This window comes from Spathaspora passalidarum (genome assembly GCF_000223485.1).
Source record: "Spathaspora passalidarum NRRL Y-27907 unplaced genomic scaffold SPAPAscaffold_5, whole genome shotgun sequence".
Lineage (NCBI taxonomy): Eukaryota > Fungi > Ascomycota > Pichiomycetes > Serinales > Debaryomycetaceae > Spathaspora > Spathaspora passalidarum.
In genome coordinates, this window is record NW_006767429.1 from 819,570 (window position 1) to 839,952 (window position 20,383).

The 20,383-nt window shown below is 37.6% G+C and overlaps 12 protein-coding genes across 12 annotated transcripts; 4 read left to right on the forward strand and 8 right to left on the reverse strand. All coding sequences in view use genetic code 12, as the record gives it.

The window, feature by feature from the left end:
• Positions 1-10: 10 nt before the first annotated feature.
• On the reverse strand, positions 11-2,938 carry TFC4 (transcription factor TFIIIC subunit; the record flags this gene model as incomplete). The annotated part of the gene is made up of 1 exon (XM_007376233.1): positions 11-2,938. The coding sequence occupies one exon, from the start codon at positions 2,936-2,938 to the stop codon at positions 11-13; it is 2,928 nt and encodes a 975-aa protein (XP_007376295.1).
• A 997-nt stretch (positions 2,939-3,935) lies between these two features.
• Positions 3,936-5,131, forward strand: SPAPADRAFT_62099 (uncharacterized protein; the record flags this gene model as incomplete). Its single annotated transcript, XM_007376234.1, has 1 exon — positions 3,936-5,131. The coding sequence occupies one exon, from the start codon at positions 4,036-4,038 to the stop codon at positions 4,990-4,992; it is 957 nt and encodes a 318-aa protein (XP_007376296.1).
• Positions 5,132-5,295: 164 nt separating this feature from the next.
• On the forward strand, positions 5,296-6,550 carry NUO2 (Nuo2p; the record flags this gene model as incomplete). Its single annotated transcript, XM_007376235.1, has 1 exon — positions 5,296-6,550. One exon carries the CDS (start codon positions 5,322-5,324, stop codon positions 5,901-5,903), a length of 582 nt encoding a protein of 193 aa, XP_007376297.1.
• Positions 6,018-6,539, reverse strand: SPAPADRAFT_139973 (uncharacterized protein; the record flags this gene model as incomplete). The annotated part of the gene is made up of 1 exon (XM_007376236.1): positions 6,018-6,539. The coding sequence occupies one exon, from the start codon at positions 6,537-6,539 to the stop codon at positions 6,018-6,020; it is 522 nt and encodes a 173-aa protein (XP_007376298.1).
• Positions 6,551-6,614: 64 nt separating the features above from the next.
• On the reverse strand, positions 6,615-7,249 carry SPAPADRAFT_62103 (phosphatase regulator; the record flags this gene model as incomplete). Its single annotated transcript, XM_007376237.1, has 1 exon — positions 6,615-7,249. One exon carries the CDS (start codon positions 7,211-7,213, stop codon positions 6,818-6,820), a length of 396 nt encoding a protein of 131 aa, XP_007376299.1.
• A 134-nt stretch (positions 7,250-7,383) lies between these two features.
• Positions 7,384-8,067, reverse strand: SPAPADRAFT_140582 (uncharacterized protein; the record flags this gene model as incomplete). Its single annotated transcript, XM_007376238.1, has 1 exon — positions 7,384-8,067. The coding sequence occupies one exon, from the start codon at positions 8,065-8,067 to the stop codon at positions 7,384-7,386; it is 684 nt and encodes a 227-aa protein (XP_007376300.1).
• Positions 8,068-8,124: 57 nt separating this feature from the next.
• Positions 8,125-9,243, reverse strand: SPAPADRAFT_141177 (uncharacterized protein; the record flags this gene model as incomplete). The annotated part of the gene is made up of 1 exon (XM_007376239.1): positions 8,125-9,243. The coding sequence occupies one exon, from the start codon at positions 9,241-9,243 to the stop codon at positions 8,125-8,127; it is 1,119 nt and encodes a 372-aa protein (XP_007376301.1).
• Positions 9,244-10,893: 1,650 nt separating this feature from the next.
• SPAPADRAFT_62108 (D-aminoacyl-tRNA deacylase) lies at positions 10,894-12,748 on the reverse strand (the record flags this gene model as incomplete). Its single annotated transcript, XM_007376240.1, has 2 exons — positions 10,894-12,605; positions 12,666-12,748. 2 exons carry the CDS (start codon positions 12,728-12,730, stop codon positions 12,179-12,181), a joined length of 492 nt encoding a protein of 163 aa, XP_007376302.1.
• SPAPADRAFT_140190 (uncharacterized protein) lies at positions 11,184-11,591 on the forward strand (the record flags this gene model as incomplete). Its single annotated transcript, XM_007376241.1, has 1 exon — positions 11,184-11,591. The coding sequence occupies one exon, from the start codon at positions 11,184-11,186 to the stop codon at positions 11,589-11,591; it is 408 nt and encodes a 135-aa protein (XP_007376303.1).
• A 62-nt stretch (positions 12,749-12,810) lies between the features above and the next one.
• ECM14 (putative metallocarboxypeptidase) lies at positions 12,811-14,498 on the reverse strand (the record flags this gene model as incomplete). Its single annotated transcript, XM_007376242.1, has 1 exon — positions 12,811-14,498. The coding sequence occupies one exon, from the start codon at positions 14,337-14,339 to the stop codon at positions 12,861-12,863; it is 1,479 nt and encodes a 492-aa protein (XP_007376304.1).
• Positions 14,499-14,765: 267 nt separating this feature from the next.
• Positions 14,766-18,575, reverse strand: SPAPADRAFT_62114 (uncharacterized protein; the record flags this gene model as incomplete). The annotated part of the gene is made up of 1 exon (XM_007376243.1): positions 14,766-18,575. The coding sequence occupies one exon, from the start codon at positions 18,553-18,555 to the stop codon at positions 16,399-16,401; it is 2,157 nt and encodes a 718-aa protein (XP_007376305.1).
• On the forward strand, positions 14,776-16,362 carry AIP2 (D-lactate dehydrogenase; the record flags this gene model as incomplete). Its single annotated transcript, XM_007376244.1, has 1 exon — positions 14,776-16,362. The coding sequence occupies one exon, from the start codon at positions 14,776-14,778 to the stop codon at positions 16,360-16,362; it is 1,587 nt and encodes a 528-aa protein (XP_007376306.1).
• Positions 18,576-20,383: the final 1,808 nt, after the last annotated feature.

A 20,383-nucleotide genomic window follows, 5' to 3' on the forward strand; every position in this document is an offset into this window, starting at 1 on the left:
ATTTGTTAAACTATACAGTTAAATACTCTTCGGTTAACTTTCTAGCCAACTGGGAATTCCCGTTGATGTTATAAATCAACTGTAAATTATATGCCGCCTCGAACAGCAAATCATAATCAGGATCATCAGCAAACTCCTCCTTCATACCCAATACCTTCTCATAATGTCTCACAGCCAAAGTGGTCAACCCCAACATATGAAATAATCTCCCTAAATTATACTCAATTTCTTGCATTTCATATTTGGTAGCATTCACCAGACGTAGCTCGCGATATTCAAGGATATAACTTATTCCTTGTAGTAACTGCAAATGTCTGTTTGTGGTCAATCTCTGCATGGATCTATGAACATGGTTCAATCCTAATACTAAACATATCATAGGGTCTCTATTACATGAGCGGTAAGCACGGTTTAAGTAGACAACGGAAGACAAATAACTTCTACTGCCTCCTAACAAGTTTGCATACAAGTATAGCAAATCAGGATGGTTTTCGGGAAGTTTCACATCTTTAATGTCCGCCATGACGTTGGCCATACCCGTGATCTTCTTCTTCATGGCCGATGCATCGTATGCTTTTAATTGACGCAACCAGAATTTCTGATGATTGTAGTTGGTTAATGTTTCCCAGGAATGAACCCCCGTGGCGAAACAACAAAGGAAAAATTTACAAATGTATGGCGAGAATTGATTTCCCACCAAGAAGAACCGAACATAATGGGTTATCGAATTAACATCCTGATTCCTGATGGAAAACACCAATTTCAACATTCGAAGGAACGCCTCTTTCTTCTTGTCTTGAACAAACACACTTACCGAGCTGGCAATATCCACAAGCTCATTTGCATAATCATCATTCATTTCAAACTTGGCACAAAGTATAGCATGTTGAACAAATACATAAAACCATTGGTCATAATTCAACCCACGATATTCTGTTTTCGAAATTAGGTTCGTTCTCGTGTCTTCTTCATCCTGGTCCATCCCTTCTAATAAATCAAGTGCACGAGCTAACTTTTGATCAATATTCATATCTTTCTTACGACGATACGAATAAATACCTTCAAACGTCTTATTCTTGTCTCGAGGAAAGAACGCTCGTACTTTTCGGAACATTTCAATCAAGGGTGCAGCTAATTGCAACCATGCAGCAATGGCGAATTTATCTCCATTGTTTATGGACTCTTCTAATCTTTCCATACGACCAAACTTCTCAAGCACCTTTCTCGTAGCTTCGAGTTCAATCTCAGCTTTTTCTTCTTCAGATAGCTTGGCAGTTTTTGCACGAATCTTGCGTACATTTCTGATTAATGACTTATCGGTGCTGGTTTTTTCTGGTTCAGCAGCTATTTCCCCTCCTTCTTTCAATCTATAATTTGTTTCTTGTACTTCTTCAATCAAAGACTCAGCACCGGCTTCATCACCCAAATGATACAACGTCTCTGCTAATGCCAATTTGAAATCCAAGTTCTCGGGTTCATTATGCAAAAGAGTCTCATACGCTTGTTTGGCCTGGGTATAATCACCCACCTCAAAGAAACATTTCCCTAGCAAATTAATCAACTCGGGATTTTCATTAAATTCGTCATTGAGTGTGGCACGTGTTAAGAAAGTTAATGCTTCTTCATGATACCCGTGTTCCTCTAAAACTTTACCTGCATCAAAATACAAATCGGCAATATCTTCTTCGTCTTCCAATAAGAAATCAAAATGATGAATGGCTTCTTCTTTCATGCCAAGACCCAATCTTAAATGTCCAAGCTTGAATCGGATATCAATTGGTAAATCGTACGACTTGGTTCTCGCTTCTGCTCTCTCCACTTCATCGGGCAATTTCTCAATAGCTTCCATTCTTCGTTTCATATCAAATTCGGCATCATTCTCAGGGGGATCGTTCCACCACGTTTCATTCTGACGATTCTGAATCCATCTTGCTGTAAGTTTCAAGATATTCAACCCGGTCTTCCATGAATGATGTTGGATATGCAATTCAAGCAAAATGTTGAGTTCAGCCCATCCGAACTTTGGATAGATTTGTTCATTATCCGGATCTGGGTGTATATTGCTGTCCAATACTTTCACATATAAGTTGATCGCATCGTTTAATCTCTTTTGGTCGACATATACCCCTGCTAAATGTTTAAGAATGTTGGAATCGGCTGGGTACAACTGTCTGACTTTTTGTAATCCTTCCAAGGCTTTACCATACTGTCTTCTTTCTTTATAGAGAATTGCTCTTTCTAGGATATATGGTGCACTCTTTACCACATCTTGCGTGATTGCCCGAGTATAACAGTATACAGCTTGGTCGGTATATCCCAAATCTGCGGATAATTCTGCCACATTTCCCCAGAATTCGGTATCCCAAGGGTGAATATTCGCAGCTAATAACCAGTAATTACAACATTCATTGAGTTTACCTTGTTGTTTGAAAATTTCCCCCAATGTCTTGTACGCACTGAAATTCCTAGGATCCTTTTTAATAACTTCGGTATACAACAGTTGGGCCACTTGGAAATCATTCCGCACAAACGCCTCATTGGCCTGGGAAAGGTTCAGCCTGACTTCAGGATCTAGTTCCCTATTATCAGCTCGCATCATCTTTCGCTTATAGTACGACTTGGACGCCTTGTTCAACTTCTCTCTCCGGTTCCGCACCCGGAAGTTACTAGCACTTTTCAATGCGTCTTTGAAATTATAATTCTCGTCATAATCGTCCTCCTCATCCTCTTCCCCAAACACAAAATCATCTTCCTGCTCATCATCGGATGTGTCCAAGAAGATATTCCCATCATCCTCATCAGACTGTTCAATTTGAATCTCATTGAGAAGTCGATCAAGCTTGTCATCAGCTTCGTCGTATTCGTCACTCGGTGCTACCTTATTGGCACTATTAACTACACTACTACCCTCACCGGTCTCAAATATATTTGACGACATGTGGTGCAATTGGTGTTGTTGTTTGTTTGTTTGTTTGTTTGTTTGTTTGTTTGTTTGTTTGGAGTGTGTAAGGTTGAATGATGGAGTTTATTTTTTTGTCTGTTGCAAAAGCATCAAAACAAATCGAAGTAGATCGTGCGGCTCATTTTTGACTGAAGGAAATGACTCTTTGTATGATAGCTAAACGATGAGGGATGTACCAAGATCTGTGTCTTAGACATGTAGTTGGGAGATCCAATGTCTATCACGAACATCTGTTTTCCCTTACTGAAATGCTGTAAACGAGGGGATAAGACGCCCAACCAGTACGTACTTTGTTTCATCTACGAGCTTAAACGTGCATCATCTTTGATGGAATGTTGACAGCAATTTGTCTAATTCTTAGCTTTGTTTACTTTTGCATTTATTTCGTTGCGTAGATTAATGTCGCAACTAAACGAGCTGGAATGTTTCTTGCTCGTATAAGCAATTGCATGCGCCATTAGCAATGGTCTGAATATGCAAAATTTTTCTAAATAGCATGTCAATTGATCAGCTAATTTCTACAATTGATCAAATGACCCCCCATTGTAGCTTAAACAATGGAACAAGAACAAATATGGGCACACGTCAATGTATACTCCTTCAACTAAATCAGAAAATCACATGAAAAATACGAAAAAAAATATTATATTTTGTACAGTAGACAAAGTGTCTGATACAGAAATCTACGCCCCTTGACTAACCCCACAAAATTCCCTAAATTTTGACTCATTGGATTTCCATCAGTCCTTACACCACGAGTCTTCGATTCCGATAAGAATACCATCCCATCAATCCGGTGATACCGAACTTTCCGGCAAAATGGAACCAGAAATCTGGTATTTCCTAAATCAGGATTCAAACTTGTGACAAAAAAGTGCGAGGCAAAACAGAAAAAAAAAAAGCGACAGTCAAAAAAAAAAAGATGAAAACGCACCATCAGTTTCTTTCCCACTCTCTCGTTTTTTTGTTATTTATTCTTCTTGCTGTTTTTACCTGAAATTTGATATACACATTTAGTCCTACCCCGCTGGTCTCGTTGCTATAAAACAGATAACAAAGTAGGAAACTTCATCATGAGCAATTTAAGAAAATCAGCCATTTTAAACGCGACTCCGTCAATGTCAGCCACTACAACCTCGGAATCAGGTGGTGATTCCTCCGCGCGACTCCAACATTCAGACTCAGTACTCAACCTCACTAAGCCTTCGTTGTTTGGACTTTACGACAACGACGATTTTAGCGTCAGCAAAGAAACTGAAGAGAAAGATATGGAAATTGTAACTCGAGCCCAAGAGAACCAAAAGAAGAAACCAACCGTACCTACGATTGCTCCACAAAACTTGATTAAATTACCGTTGGTTGTAAAACTCTTGATTTTATCAGGCTCGGCATTTTTGTACAATGAAATAACCAAACATATCAATTATAAACATTTTAGTGATAATAAATTGGCAAATATCCCCGTCACCATCTCCAACATATTTGTCAGCGGGTTTTTGTCAAAATTTAGAATAAGCACCTATATCCCAATAGATAGTGATGTAGGGAAGGTATTGGACCAATTGTTGGCCCTTACTATTCAAGGTGCTGGAATGGGATTATTACATCCAATCATGGATCGTATTTTGCCTACGTATTTCACAAGACGAGTTTTGTCATCAAACCCATACCCAACCTATTCAACTACGTATTCCAACTTGTTTAATGACTTGATTAGATCATGCATCACCTTTTTAGGTATTAGTTATGCCATTCGTAAAATTGAGTGGTCTTCGTTTTTGCAAGTTTCCATTCTTTGGTCGTTGTTGAACCCCGGGTTGTGGTTATTGTTGGATGGAACTCTTTCTGGGTTTTTGGCTTCACTCTTGGGATCCTTTGTCGCTTGTGCAGGGATTTTCGTTGAGAACTTTGCATTTGTGGTGCTTTATGGGGCCAATTCCGAGGATAGTATTGCTCTTTGGTTATGGATTGCCAGTTTCTTCTTTTGTGGAATTATCATCTTTGGTAAGATTGGAAGAGGATTGTTCTAATCTACCAAAAGATTATATTACAATATAGAAACTGCATTGGTAAAGAGGTATCCCTCGATCAAAAAAAAAGTGTTCAATCGAACAACTGAATGAAGATACGTATTTTATTTAGAGATTAAAACATTTAATTGTGATGTTGCACTATGTAAATGTAGCCCTTTACCAGTAGTAAAATCATATACCAGTAGTGTTTCCTGCATATAATTCGATTACTAGTAAATTGAAATTGATTGGCTCTTTTTTTCATATCCATACAAAACACAGCGAAAAAAAAAATCAACTCAACCAATACAGACAGACTTTAACCATTTAACAGTAGTGAACAGACGATGTCCGGAGGTCCAGTCCCAGTATGGAAGAAATATACCACCCAATCCCGTGGGATTTGGGAAATAATCAGAAAAATCTTTGTGTTGGTACCAAACAGATCTACTGGTAACCCCCTTGTAGCTCATTTCAGACAAATACCACCAGGGGCCAGAATTGACGAAGCCAATAACTATCAAGACCCAGGAACTGTTCCTGCTGCTGACATCAAGGGAAACCAATATTACAACAGAGATTTCAGAAGAAACTATCCTCAAGTAGTTGGATTCAACCAAACTAAAGTGTCTGGTTTGTTACAATTAGGTTCTTCTTCCAACCCAAGAATTTCCATCGGTGATAAAGGTACCCAAGAATTATCAACCTTCATTGACCCAGCTGCTGAAGTCAGTTTGTCAACTACCTTAGCTTCAGTTCCACTGAGTGTTGTCAAGGGTGAAATTTTGGGTAAGAACGGTGAACCAATTGTTGCCCCATCTTTAAATAAGTTCAAATGGAAGATTTTGGCTGAACCTGTGCATGGTATGTATCCTGAAAGATACCCTTGTCGTATCTTTACTGATGAAAAAGTTGGTACTTCTGCTTAACCGCAATTGCATATTTATTCATGAAAGTCTTTATATTGTAAATTATTTTTTTTTAATATATACATTGATATAAACAGTGTTGACAGAGTCTAAGGTGTGTCATTGTAAGAGGGATCACATATATAAGTGCGGTCTAAATCTGATGTTTGGAAAGATGGCTGGAAGACCATAGAATCCAAACCAACAACATAGATATTCTAGCACAGAATCGACTGTGGTTCCATATATTTCTGGTAGTGTTTGTAATGCCTCTAATGTCTCGCATGCATGAACTTCAATCCAGGTTTTTTGTAGAATGTGGTGTGTAGTTAGGGCAGTAATTACCGTGGGTGCAATTTGCAAACCTATTCCATTCAAAGCTGTAAAGCTACCATCCTTATACGGCCTAATGTTAAGTATAGGCACCTGGTAGAAGTCATGATATGAAACTGTAAAGTCAATTCGTATGACCTCAGAATCGATCTTCTTTGACATCTCAATGCTTGTAAACAAGTAGGACTTGTCAAAATTCACCTTCTTAATGTAATTGTTCTTGATAGTGAGAGTGTACTCTTTATCAAAAATTAAATTTTCTACGAGTACCTCATTAAAGGCTGTTATACAATTGTTAAACTGTTCATTGGTGATGTTGTGCATTGGCTGTCTGCAATATCTATTGCCCAACTTCAACTTTATTTTTTTTTTTACCCCAATTTGATTACAGTGAAATCCCATTATAATTATATTAAATTGAACTAAACAAAGAGAAATTAATACCTGTTGGAAACACAAAGCATCATCTATATATATAGTAACCAGGCAAAGGCAATTGCCTAATATTCTTAACCGGTTTCACAAAATCTGTAGTGCTGTGTATCCTTGAGATGTGGCACATCTCCAATTTCATCATGGTATGCATTACTAAATACACACATTTACTTCTTCTCGGTAGAAGCATCTGACTCTTCCTCTGCTTTATCAGGAGTAGCATCATTCAAAAGTCCCGACTTCCCGTTGGCAAATATCTGGGCATTGGTTGAACTAATGGAATTCCTCACTGACATCTCCCTCATTCGTTCAGCATTGGGGTGTCTCATGGGCATACCACCAGGCATACCACTTCTGAAACCGCCGCCCAATTGCTTCTGCATGGCGTAGTCTCCACTATCAAAGTATTTCTTATCTTGGAATCGACCTGATAAAATTTGTTGCTTTGTAGGTAATTTCCCATACATTTTGTATATTTTTAACTCTTGTGGTGTTAGCTTGGATAAATCCAAGTTCTGAGTATTCTTGGGTGGTCCCAATGGATCATCTTCACTTAATGACATATTAATTGTGCTGTGCTAATTAATGATACAGGTGATATATAAAAAGGGGAGGGAACGTTTCTGTCTGACTCGCAAAAATAAATGATCACATATAAAAAAATGTCACTACAAAGAAAGGGGTGGGACTACAATAAAAAAAAACAATCTGGAATAGCAAAAACCAGGTCGGTCTATTTATCACGTGATCTTAAGCCAAAGGTTATAACTTGGGGTGTATATGGAAGTACATGCCACACTGTTAGTATGACCAAGTCGATCAAGTATAGCAAGTAAGTATATAATTCGAGTGGTATAGGTAGCCAATTATTTGGTAGCTTGTTGATGTATAGCTGAAACTGTAAATTGTCGTTATCGTGTAGGTACTTCTCTGGATCATACGTTTCTCCAATAAATTGATAATCTATCTTTAGATATAAATCGAAGTTGTCGTTTTCAGTGGATAATAGTTCATTCAGATGAAGGTATGTATGTGAAATCCAAAAGTCATAGGGTGTAGTAGCGGGCCAGCATAATTTTATATTTAATAGATCATCAGGCTGGAAAAGTGAATCTCCATAGTTGTTAATTCTGACAAGCAAAGTCTTTTTGGGTTTGACTTTCGAGTTGTAATCGAGATTGAGTACATTAGATATGTCGACAACATTGAAAGTATCAATTGTTTGTATGGGGTAGTCTTCAATAAGTGAATGTGTTTGATTGATCTCGACAATTTCGCGATGGAAATTAAACCTATTCTCGATAGCCCTAGGATGAGATACAATATCGAAATAATAGGGTGTTCGGATTAGGTATGTCTCAGTATTGGCCAAGCATAGAACAGCCATGAACAAAACATATCCCAATTGAATAATCATAGTCAAATACAAAAAGAGAAATTATGTTTGTATGTCATTACTTTTTTCCGTACAAATCTATAAAACTTCAAGCTTGAGTTTTTTCCATACACAAAGTTGTTTCCATTCTTGTTTTATTTCCGGAATTAAATTACAATCATTTACTGAATCAAACACTTTTAGGTCGAGCAAGTATAAATCACTGTCTGAGCATGAGATATTCTTGATTGTTTCTTTGAAATTTTGTAGCGCAAAGTACCACCCGTGTAATGTTAATTGTCGCAAATTAGGAAAATCTTTGCGGTTATAAAATCGCAAAATTAATCTGTTTGAGAGAAACTTGGACCACGCTTGCTTACGAAAATCAAATGTTATATCAATTGCAAGCTCTTCTAAACTTTTGAAATCTTCATGATAATCATCATTCAAGAATGTATTAAACCTTTCCGAAAGAAGGAATGGATTCTGATTGGAATAAGTCAATTTCAACTTCTTGATATTGTCGTTATAATTAAACTGTGATAGTTTAAACGGGTATTCCCAGCTACAATTGTGAAGGGAGATATCGTGAATCATAAGCACCGGTTTCACACTCTCTACTTCCCAGTTGAAATGATAATCTGTGAGTGAAAGCTTAGTCAACATTTTAAAATTTGCAACATGATCAAGCCGGAATATGCGTGGACTGGAATTAAAATTACCCTGCTTTGCGTTTGGTAAGGAAAATTTTATTAGGTTGAAGCTATCTTCTTCAAAATAAAGCGATAATTGTTCGATATTATCACTTCCTCTATATTTAATCCAGTTGGATGAGTTTTTGGAGTTTATAAGAAGTCTCTTTAAATTAGGTATGTTGATTAATAAATCGGTGAAAAAATCAATTTGCCATTCTCCATAGGAATAACTGTCGATAATACGCAACTGACGGATGATATTCTTGTGTTTGATGATAAAGTTTTCTTTAGAGTCCATAGCTTCTATTAGTTTACTCCATGGTGCTTTCACTTGAGTGAATATTCGGCTGGAGAAACATGATCTGTATGCTCGATCTAAACAAGACAAATGAATAACGTCAGTTAGGCTAAGATGGGATAAAATCAAGTTTAAAACATCATCAGGTATGTTTAAAAGCGACAACTCGTGGTTGGTCTTGCGGAACTTGTGTGAGAGTCCTTCTTCCTCCTGCTTTCGTTTCATATTTTGCAGCATCTAAAAGTAGTTTAAAAAAATAAAAAGAAATCAAATTTATAGATGAGGAAATTTGAGTCACACAAAAAATCAGTCGGCTGGTACAATAGAATATTTTCAATGAGCTAAGTGGGATCTCTGCACGATAATAGGAAGGAATATCCGAAATGATTTAGTAGCCAATATCTTCGAGCGGTTTCCGTTACTACTAATTATAAATCCTGATTCGTTTCAACCACCGTTCACAAATGGATTTGACGAGTATTTTAATGTAACCTCCCCGTCAATAATGAACAACCAATACTCCGATGTGATAGTCGTGAATTATATGATTGTGACTCTCTCGATCTTGTTGGCTGGCCTAGATATCGTCTATAGTATCATCCGACTATCTATCTCGACAATGATTGTGGGCTTGTTCTTGGGATCAATGTTGTTTTTCTCCGTATGGTTCCTAGTTACGGCGTCAAGACGATGGAAAGTATTAGTGTTGATGTTTCAAAATAATGAGTTTTCAGGGGTGTGGTAAATTGCTGCTCATTTCTTGCTTATATATTGTCACCTTATCTCATTCTCCGGGTTTGACTTGCCACAACAATAACAGAAAAAAATTACCTCAATAATGTCCGTGGTCGGGTTACCACAGTTACAACCGAAATCAGATAAATCAAAGTGTGTTAGAGCACCATGGCACTTCTCTATATATAAGCTTGAACTTCTACTCTTCTACAATATTGTGCCTATGTACTACTTCTCAAATTTGAGTGGAGAGTGATTTATTCATAGGTTATGGACCAACCACAGGGTTATGGACCAACCACAGGGTTATGGAGAATCTACAAGTTACGCGTTCACTCTTTTATGATCTGTCATGTTGATACTATGCGATAATACTCTCAATAAGAAATAACCTTCGCTTCTAATTTACAGAGAGTACAAAGTTTAAGTCTTTTTGATAACCCTAAACTATCGAAATGGCTCTCTTGTCATAAATTTATTAATTCGCCCTATTGACCTGCATTATGGATACGCTGCAATGTATAGTTACAATTAGGTATTCACAGTAGAATTTCGATTGAGATGAATCAATCTTGCTTGTACACTGCTAAACAACAGTGATTGTTGCGAAAACTCTAACTAGTAAGGAAATAGTAAATCCTCCTTAGCATGGGATTTCTGAAACGATTTTAAGGATTTAGTAAATGAAGTAAAGGGAAACAAAAGGAATTTAATCTCACTGGGGAAATCATGGAAGAAATAAGGACCATATGAAGTGAAATGAGGAAAAAACTGGTAGGGAATAAAACTATTCAAGAAAAAGTTCCCATTGATCAGAATTAATCAATTGAAATCGTATGAATCATCCAGAGAACTGCGAAAATTTCTTGCGATTTTTGGATGTTCTACTGGTTGGTCTTTCTGTAGGAAGTTTTCTCTAAGGTCAGGAAAACAATACACCAAAAGTAGGTGGTCCAATTTTGAAAAAGAACCAATCTCCTAGCATATATAGAAAATAGTGTAAATAGTGTTACCTCTTCTTTTGCCTTCCTGAATTCCCAGACACAATTCCATAAGTTTCAAAGGGATTCCCCACAATAAAATATGCTGTGTTTAGATTCAGTTCATAACTTCACATGCACTCAAGCAATTTTCAGAATTGCTTACCTGGACCCTACTTTGGTTATTTCACGTGAATTAAATTTGAATAATCTGTCTACTCTGGAACTCGATTTCATCATGACTAAATACCTACAAGCTTATGCACTTGTATATTAAAGAATCAATAGAAGCTTAATTGATGTTTACTTAAGCAACTGTTAATGCTACTCATCTAAAGGATAAATATATTTTGCAGCATCTTAAAGTAGTTCAAAAAAAAATAATTAAAATCAAAGTCACAGAAAAAAAAAATCAGTCACTCTAATCAACTGATACAATACAATATTTCAATGAGCTGGTGGAATCTCTTCAAGATAATAGGAAGGAATATCCGAAATGATTTAGTAGCCAATATCTTCGAGCGGTTTCCGTTACTACTAATTATAAATCCTGATTCGTTTCAACCACCGTTCACAAATGGATTCGACGAGTATTTTAATGTAACCTCCCCGTCAATAATGAACAACCAATACTCCGATGTGATAGTCGTGAATTATATGATTGTGACTCTCTCGATCTTGTTGGCTGGCCTAGATATCGTCTATAGTATCATCCGACTATCTATTTCGACAATGATTGTGGGCTTGTTCTTGGGATCAATGTTGTTTTTCTCCGTATGGTTCCTAGTTACGGCGTCAAGACGATGGAAAGTATTAGTGTTGATGTTTCAGAATAATGAGTTTTCAGGGGTGTGGTAAATTGCTATTCATTCCTTCTTTGTGTGTAGCCATCTTATCGCATTCTCCGGCCAAACAGTGACGGAAAAAAAATTGAGTAAACAACTGTTCATAGTTATGCTATACCACAGCTACAGCCGAAATGTCAGATAAACCTACACATGTGGGAAGACCATCATTCAGGTGGCACTCACTTTTGTATGTTGCCATTGTTATTTACCTTGTACGAAGGTATGATTTGGTAAACTATGCCCTAGAATTTACCCTTACTAGCAGCTCAGCAAATTCAGGTGATGGAAGATTGTTTAATGACTTTCAATTTGATCCGATAGAAAGATTTGATCTTGAAAATATAAAGTATAGTGCTGTGATTGTCACAGTGGTTGCGTTGGTCATGGCCTTGCTAATGGGAATATAAGAGCAGTGCTCTTTGCAACGATTATTTGTTTGGGTGGTAATTATTATAGATTTATATGATATAGGATATATCATGTACTAACTTTTACATGCTTAATCTCCTCTTGTAAATTTTCCTCTTTTGAAAATATGTCATCTGATCAACGATATTATGCACATGTACTGTCTAATCTATTCTAAATTATTTTAATCTATATGGACATATCTTTGGTGTCCCAAATTATAGTCACTGGACCGTCATTAACTAAGGCTACATCCATCATAGCCCCAAATTCACCATCTTTAACTTTGTCTTGACCCAACCCTTGTCTCAACTGGTCCAAGAACGATTCATACAATTCAATCGCGTGGTGGCCCTTGGCAGCCTTGTGGAAGTCAGGTTTGGTTCCCTTCTTGATGGTTCCATATAATGTGAATTGACTCACCGAGAGAATTTCACCTTCAATGTCAACGACATTTTTTGCCCAGGGTTTCCCATACCACTTCGTAGCAGTTTCTGGTGGTTGCGATAAATCTTCGAATACTCGAAGTGAAAGGAGTTTCTTGGAGAGCTTGGCCACGTCGTCCATGGTGTCATGGGTGGAAACACCCACAAGTAGCATTAGTCCCTTGCCGATTCTAACATGTTAGTATTATTATTATGAGACGTTGGGGGGTTATTGGTACAATGGTACTTACGATGATATAACCTTCTCTTCTACTGTTACAGAAGCACTTTTCACTTTCTGGATAACGACTCTCATTGTCGATCTCTGACTCACGTAAGTTGCAAGAGAAAATGTGAATTTTTTTTTATTATTATTATTTTTGCGACTGTCTTGGGTAGCTAATAAAGCATTTATTTTCAACTATATAAAGAAACGTTTAAATGTCCTAATGTTGACGTTCGTCACTCAAGATAAAGTAACAGAAATACTTAAACCCAGCAAATACTTCTCTACCTACAGGTTCAATGTATTTTGGAGGCAACAAAAATCCATGACTTCCACTATCTCTCAATTTCAACTGGAAGGCCCAATAAGCACGATTATGATACATGAAATCTAACGCGGACCCTGATCCTAAATCAGGTAACAAATCAGCATCACGGTCAATACATGCTGGTAAGACATGGTAGTTCACCCCGGACTGGAGTCTGATGGATTTAGCAATACCATAGGCAGCCTCGATCAAGTTTTCTTCATCTCTTGGTTGTTGATCACACGAGTATGCATATGGGTAGAGGACTTCTTGCGAGTATGAATGTAAATCAATGTATCCCCAAATCTTGTGGTCGTGATTAGTGTTGTTCAAGTATTCTTCCCAGATCTTGGATTCAATGGCCTCAAATGGGTATTCTCCGCTGTACTCTTCACCACATTCCCAATCAGTAGACTTGGTCCAGTGGTAATCATAAGAGTGGTCAAGATCAATACCAAAACAGTTTGGTTGGACAGTTTGTTGACGGTTTTTCCTCCAGAGTCTGTCGGCTTTCCAGGTGTATTCATATCCATCAGGGTTGGCAACTGGGATGAACAAAAAGTCCAATTCTTTAAATATCTTGGATTCTGGTTCTTCGGCATAGAACTGCAACAAGTCATAAATGGCGTATAATACCGAAGAAACAGAAATCCATTCACGAGCATGAGTACCACCTGTGATGACAATGGTTCTTCTGTCACCATGTTTGACATCATCGTTCGGTACAGCAAAATGAACTACCTTGTATGGTCTGTTTTCGTAGGTATGGCCAATTTCTTCAATGGAAAGGATATCGGGGTATGTTTCTTGTAATAATTCTAACCAAGAGTCGATGGTTTCCAAAGGACGGTATTCCTTAAAGAAAACTTCCGAAAAGACGTTAGCAGTAGTGGCATTGATCACATCATGGGTTGACTGGTATTGGTATTTAGAATCTTTAGTGGTTATTGAATTGTGAAAGTCCTTGGGGTAAGTTTCATAAACCTTTTGCGACAAGTCTTCAATGATAATGTCATAGCTTATCAAGGGAAACTTTTCAATCAATTTGATCAAGTTATTTTCATCAATCTGTAAATCAATTTGTCTAGTGGATGTGTTACGTGTCCATCTACTAAACTTAATCTGGGTGTCATTGCTGGAATCACCTGATTTGGACAACAAGAACCTCTTTAATTCGGCGTTGTCTCCGTAATTCACCCTAATAACATAATCATCGTGATACTTCAACAAATCTATGGGGAAGTCACTAGGATCAACAGTGGAGAAATGTAAATGGGTGGAATCACCTCCATTTAGGCGGAACTTAGAAATGTCAAATGGGAACTGCCATTGTAACGCTGTGGACAAGCCCAACAAAGTCAATATTAGCCCGATTTTTTGAAAGTGTTGCATTTTTTTTCACAATAGCCTTGACCTTTAACCAAATGAAATGTACTCTAGGTTGGTAAAAAAGAATGAAAAAGTATTGACAAACAGCTGAATCAAACTCCTACTTGTTGAAAGGTCGAATTCACGATATATTTTCCAGGATTAGGAAATAAGCACAGGACTGGGGTTAAGAGAGATGGGTGTTGTCTGCACGAAATCCAATTTCAGAGGATTTGTTCCCTCATCCGGAAAAAAATGTCGAGGGGAAAGTCGGTCATGTGCTTTGTAATCATGTGATTTGTGGTCATGTGATGGGTGTCATATGACGATTAGTCACGCGCAATTGATTAATAAAATTTTGTATGGGGAATGATGACTCTGACCGCCTCCTATCAATTTGGATCCAAAAAATTTCAGTTCTTTTCAGTAAGTTTCCTCTTCTTGATATCCAATCAACACAATGCACAGAAGAACCCTTTACAGCTTGAGTCTGACTGTTTCTCTTCTCAGAAGAAACATCAGGGTTAACCAACGCTTAGTCGTTGTATCTACTGCCAGTTACTCAACCAAGACGGTTGCATTCACAGCTGACACCTATTCCCACAAGGTTCAACGTGATCCTAAATTCAAAAAGTTGGATGATGCCGATATTGAATTTTTCAAAGGGGTACTCACTGACAAGGGACTCATCACCGATGCCGATGACTTGTTGTTCTACAATGAAGACTGGATGAGAAAGTACCGTGGTCAATCTCAATTAGTGTTGAAACCAAAAACCACTGAACAAGTGTCACAAATCTTGAAATACTGTAACGAGCAGAAATTAGCCGTGGTTCCTCAAGGTGGTAACACTGGTCTTGTCGGTGGTTCCAACCCCATCTTTGATGAAATCATCATCTCATTGTCGAGCATGAACAAGATCAGATCTTTCGACAGTGTCAGTGGTATCTTAAAGCTTGACGCTGGTGTCATTTTGGAGACTGCTGATCAATACTTGGCTGAACAAGGATACATCTTCCCTCTTGACTTGGGTGCCAAGGGTTCTTGTCATGTCGGTGGTAATGTCGCCTGTAACGCTGGTGGATTAAGGTTATTACGTTACGGATCCTTACATGGCTCCGTATTGGGTTTAGAAGCGGTGTTACCAGACGGTAGTATCTACGACTCAATGCATTCTTTACGTAAGGATAACACTGGGTATGACTTGAAACAATTGTTTATCGGATCTGAAGGTACTTTGGGTATAATCACTGGTATTTCCATCTTGTGTCCTTCAAGACCACAAACTCAAAATGTTGCCTTTTTAGCTGTGTCAAGTTATGAAGCTGTGCAAAAAGTGTTTGTGGAAGCCCGTAAGGAATTATCAGAAATCTTGTCTGCGTTTGAGTTCATGGATGGCACTTCTTTATACCTCACTGGAAAGCACTTGAAATTAGACAATCCAATAGAAAGTGGAGAATACCCATTCTACATCTTGATTGAAACATCAGGGTCCAACAAGGAGCACGATGACGAAAAGTTGGAAAACTTTTTAGCTGGTGCCATGGAAGCTGAGTTGGTCGATGATGGGATCATTGCTCAGGATGAAAGTCAAATCCAATCTCTTTGGTCTTGGAGAGAATCCATTCCTGAAGGTGTTACCGCTACTGGTGGTGTCTACAAATATGATGTCTCTATTCCATTGCCAGAGCTTTACTCCTTGGTGGAAGCATGCAATGAAAGATTACAAGAAGCTGGTATTGTTAGTTTGGAAGATGAAAGTAAACCAGTTGTTGCTGCTGTTGGATATGGCCACATTGGTGACGGTAACTTGCATTTAAATGTTAGTGTTCGTAAATATTCTAGTGAGGTTGAATCTCTCTTGGAGCCATTTGTATACGAATGGATTCAAAGTAGGAAGGGTTCTATTTCTGCTGAACATGGGTTAGGATTCCAAAAGAAGAATTACATTGGATATTCCAAGAGTCCGGTTGAAATCAACATGATTAAAGAGATCAAGAATCATTATGATCCAAATGGTATCATGAACCCTTACAAATATGTATAGTTGAACATTTCATTTATATAATAACTTTACACACACTTATAAATTACCATTTCTAATAATGGAACCTTCTTCATACAACTTATCCAAGGTTTCTCTGAAGTAATTAGTAGCAATTGGTCTTCTAATCTTCATAGTTGGAGTAATAACTCCTTTTTCAAGAGTTAATGGTTCAATAGACACATCAATATTGTGAATCTTTTCAAACCCTTGTAATTGCTTAGAAACAGCAGCATTCATATCTTGCAACAAGATCTTCTTATTCTTTGGATTCTTAAAGAATTCAGCCACATCTTCAAGGTTAACAATCTTGTCATGGAATCTATGACCAATGTACTTGGAGATGGTAGTTGGGTCTAAACCAACAATGGCAACCAAGTAAGTTTGCAACGAGTCACCATGACAGAACATTTGGGTAATGTATGGGAATTGAGACAAGTAGCAATTTTCAATTCTTTCCGGAGTGACATATTCACCTTGGGCCAACTTGAAGAAGTTCTTGACACGGTCAATAATGTACAATCTGTTACCATAGTTGGAGTTGATCCGGGCAATGTCACCAGTATGGAACCAGCCATCTTCATCAATTGCCTTGGCGGTTTCTTCTGGGTTCTTGAAGTACTCCTTGAAGATTTGTGGACCTCTCAATAACAATTCACCACGAGGACCGCCTTCATCATCAGCAGTATAGTTCATTTCTGGAATATCTCTCAATTTGATTTCAGTAGTGACACTAATGGCACCACAGGAACCTGGATTGGATTCAAAAGTACTGGAAACACAACAACCGGCAAAACTTTCAGTCAAACCGTAACCTTGGGCCATACCAATATTCAAGGATGCTTTTAAAAACTTGATGGTTTCTGGAGAGATTGGAGCAGATCCAGTAGCAACTGATTCAACATTACCAAACCCAATCTTCTTTCTCAACAAGGTCAGAACACGATCATAAATCAAATGACTTGGCTGAATGTGATCTTGTTGAGATTGTAACTCCAAACGCCTGTTAATAGCATTGGTGAAAATGGACTTCAACATTGGCTTGTCATCATTATGAATAGTTTGTGATTTAATAGCAGCTTCCAACTTGGTGTAAACACGAGGAACCAAAGCTAAAAAGTTTGGTTGCAACACCTTAACATCGTCAAGAAGAGTCAATGGTGAAGGGGATTGTGGGAATCCAATAGCAGCACCAGCAGAAAGAGCAAATTGAATAGTGGCTCTCTCATAAATATGCGCTAATGGCAAGAATGAGTAAAATACGGGTGCCTTTTTAAACTCACGGGTGGCATACATAAATGTAACACCAGCAACAGCATTAGCATTGGTCAAGACAACCCCCTTTGGATGAGCACCACTGGTACCGGATGTGAAAGAAATAGTGAAGTTAGTTTCTGGCTTAGGTGGCTTGGTTGGCAAGTGGTTGATTTCACCCAATTGCTCAACTTGTTTAATGTCAAACAAGGTAATTCTGTTTTCACGAGCAAAATCCTTCAATGGTTCATCATGTGGAGTTAAAGGATCCATAGAAACCAAAGTGATCAAATTGGCCAATTGTTCAGGATTGTCTCTCTTTAATTCAATCAAGCCTCTGAGCTTTTCCTTGGAACAAACAACAATTGGAGATTCAGTCAACTCCAAAATATACTTACTGGATTCAGGACCCAATGTATCATATAAAGCTGTGTTTGTAATTGAATAAGCAACACAAGTCAAATCAGTCAAAGCCCATTCAGCACGGTTATGCGAGAATATGCAAAGAACAAAGGAATCGGTTGAACTTGGATTATAGTCCATTTTCTTATGAGCATCACTATCAGTTCTGAATGGGTTATTTTGCAACACGAAGAATATACCAGATCCGAAGTTGTTTCTTCTCTTGTGAATGGTGTTGTAATCTTCAAACACGTATTCACCAAAAGTGCCATCGGCATTCTTGACTCTGGTACCAAAAGCACGTTTGTCGCCATTAACTTCGACCGAGTATTCGAAAAGGTTATACAAGGTGTCTAAGGAAGGGTAAGGAACACCAATCAAATTATCTGGAGAATAAGCATTTCTGTAGACTGAAGAAAATCCTGGTTCTTTGGTGTTTGGAATAGGGATAGCATCACTAGTCTTTTCACGATCCATAGGCAAATGCTTATCGATACTTCTACGAATGTGCTGAGCTGGTTCCTTGAATAAGTAGGCCATAGTGGAAACAAATTTAGGTGGTAATTACAAAGAATTTTAAAGTTGAAACGCACTACGGACGTCGAGATATTTATATATTCTTGGGCTAAAGTTTTTTTTTTGCCTCGGCATTGTCGAATTATACCGATGGAAGTTCGAGCGGACGTCCGAACTTTCCCGTTGCTATCGCCAATTATTGTCTTTTGTGCTATCACCGCTTATATCCGGTGTTCCTAAGTTGATTCCACGTCGGGTACATTTTCAGCATAGTTTCTACTTCGTTGGATTACTGTAGAGATCTAAGTTGACGATACGGTGTAAATTTTTTTCCGCTTTTAGTGGGGTCGATCTCGTTCGAAAGAGGAGATAAACCAGAATAAAATTTGATATAAAAGTAAGAAGTTTACAAATCCCTGTGTCTTTTTATTGTTCGAAGCTAAAGATTACGCTATACGAACAATGCTTGCTTTATGGCTTTTTAATTAGTGGAAAATCTGGATTTTTCCGCAAATTAGTTTTGTGTAATTTTCAAGATTTTTTTAGTTTGCAAATGTGGGGGAATTGGGGAGGGGAACGGACGAAGAGATTAATTAACCATCGCCAGAATTATACCGACATGTGGCATGTGCTTTTTAAGGTAGATGCATGAATAGACTTATATTTACCTTTCTATTAAGCATCAGCTAGTCGATATAACACGAATTTGAGCGATTTCAAACTCAGCGTGCGATGCTGTTCTGATAGTTAGTTTCGGAAGTTGACTATTCAACCAGAATCTCGGTGCTTGCTTCTATTTGCTACTTCTTGCTCTTGGATCTGGGGTGGGTGTTAGTAGAAAGATATAAGGTGACAAGATGGTAATAAGATCATACTCAGCCTGATATAACTTTGACGTAGAACTATGTACCTGAATCAGATATGACCTGGTTAAAACAAAAATACAAATCAAAACAGCTTGCAACTACATTCAATTCCCCATTTTCTGTCTTTTTTTCATCCCAATCTAAATATAATCCGTATGGATCTAATGCAAATCAGGCGATTTACGACGCAAATGACTATTTGATCAAGATTAGGCAACCTATCAAGCTTTAAACAAAAAAATTTGGAAAAAAAATTTTTGGAAAAAAAAAAAGAAATTTTAGTCTCATAATACGATCTTACATTGTTTAAAATTATATAAATTACACCCACCTTTCTTGCCAACTCTGTTTATATGTCTTTATGATATATGATAAAAATTTTCCAAAAATAAATAGCGTCGCCCCGTTTCGATCGGGGGACATCAGGGTTATGAGCCCTGCGCGCTTCCACTGCGCCACGACGCTCTGGATATGAACTTAATTGTTTTGAATATTTGTCACGTGCGATAGTTTTTTCAAAATTTTTGGTGAGAGAAATACCCATTTTGCACACTTTCTGATGTGCACTTGAAAGGAATTGTGCTGATTAGTGATTACTTTTTACTATTGACAGTTGCTGTTGGTATTTAAGATAGAAAAATATTGAAAATTTGAGTCTCACTAAAATCGAGAAATTTTTTGGTAAATTTTACGTAAAGTTTTTCAAAACTACATTACATATATAAATTGTTGGCATTGTTCAAGTTATCAATACAGAAATCTTTCCAGAACGTTAATATACTCAATGTAATTACAAAAAAATCCCTTTGGATATTTAGGAACTTACTGTTCTAACCATTAGTGAAGTTGGTATAATTGGAAAAACACATTAAGGTACGAAGTAGCCCAATTATCCAAGCCACAAACTCAATACATAGATAAATAACTTTTACAGAGAGAAACTTTACATCCGACACAGAGTTTCAATGGATACTATATTAATCCCC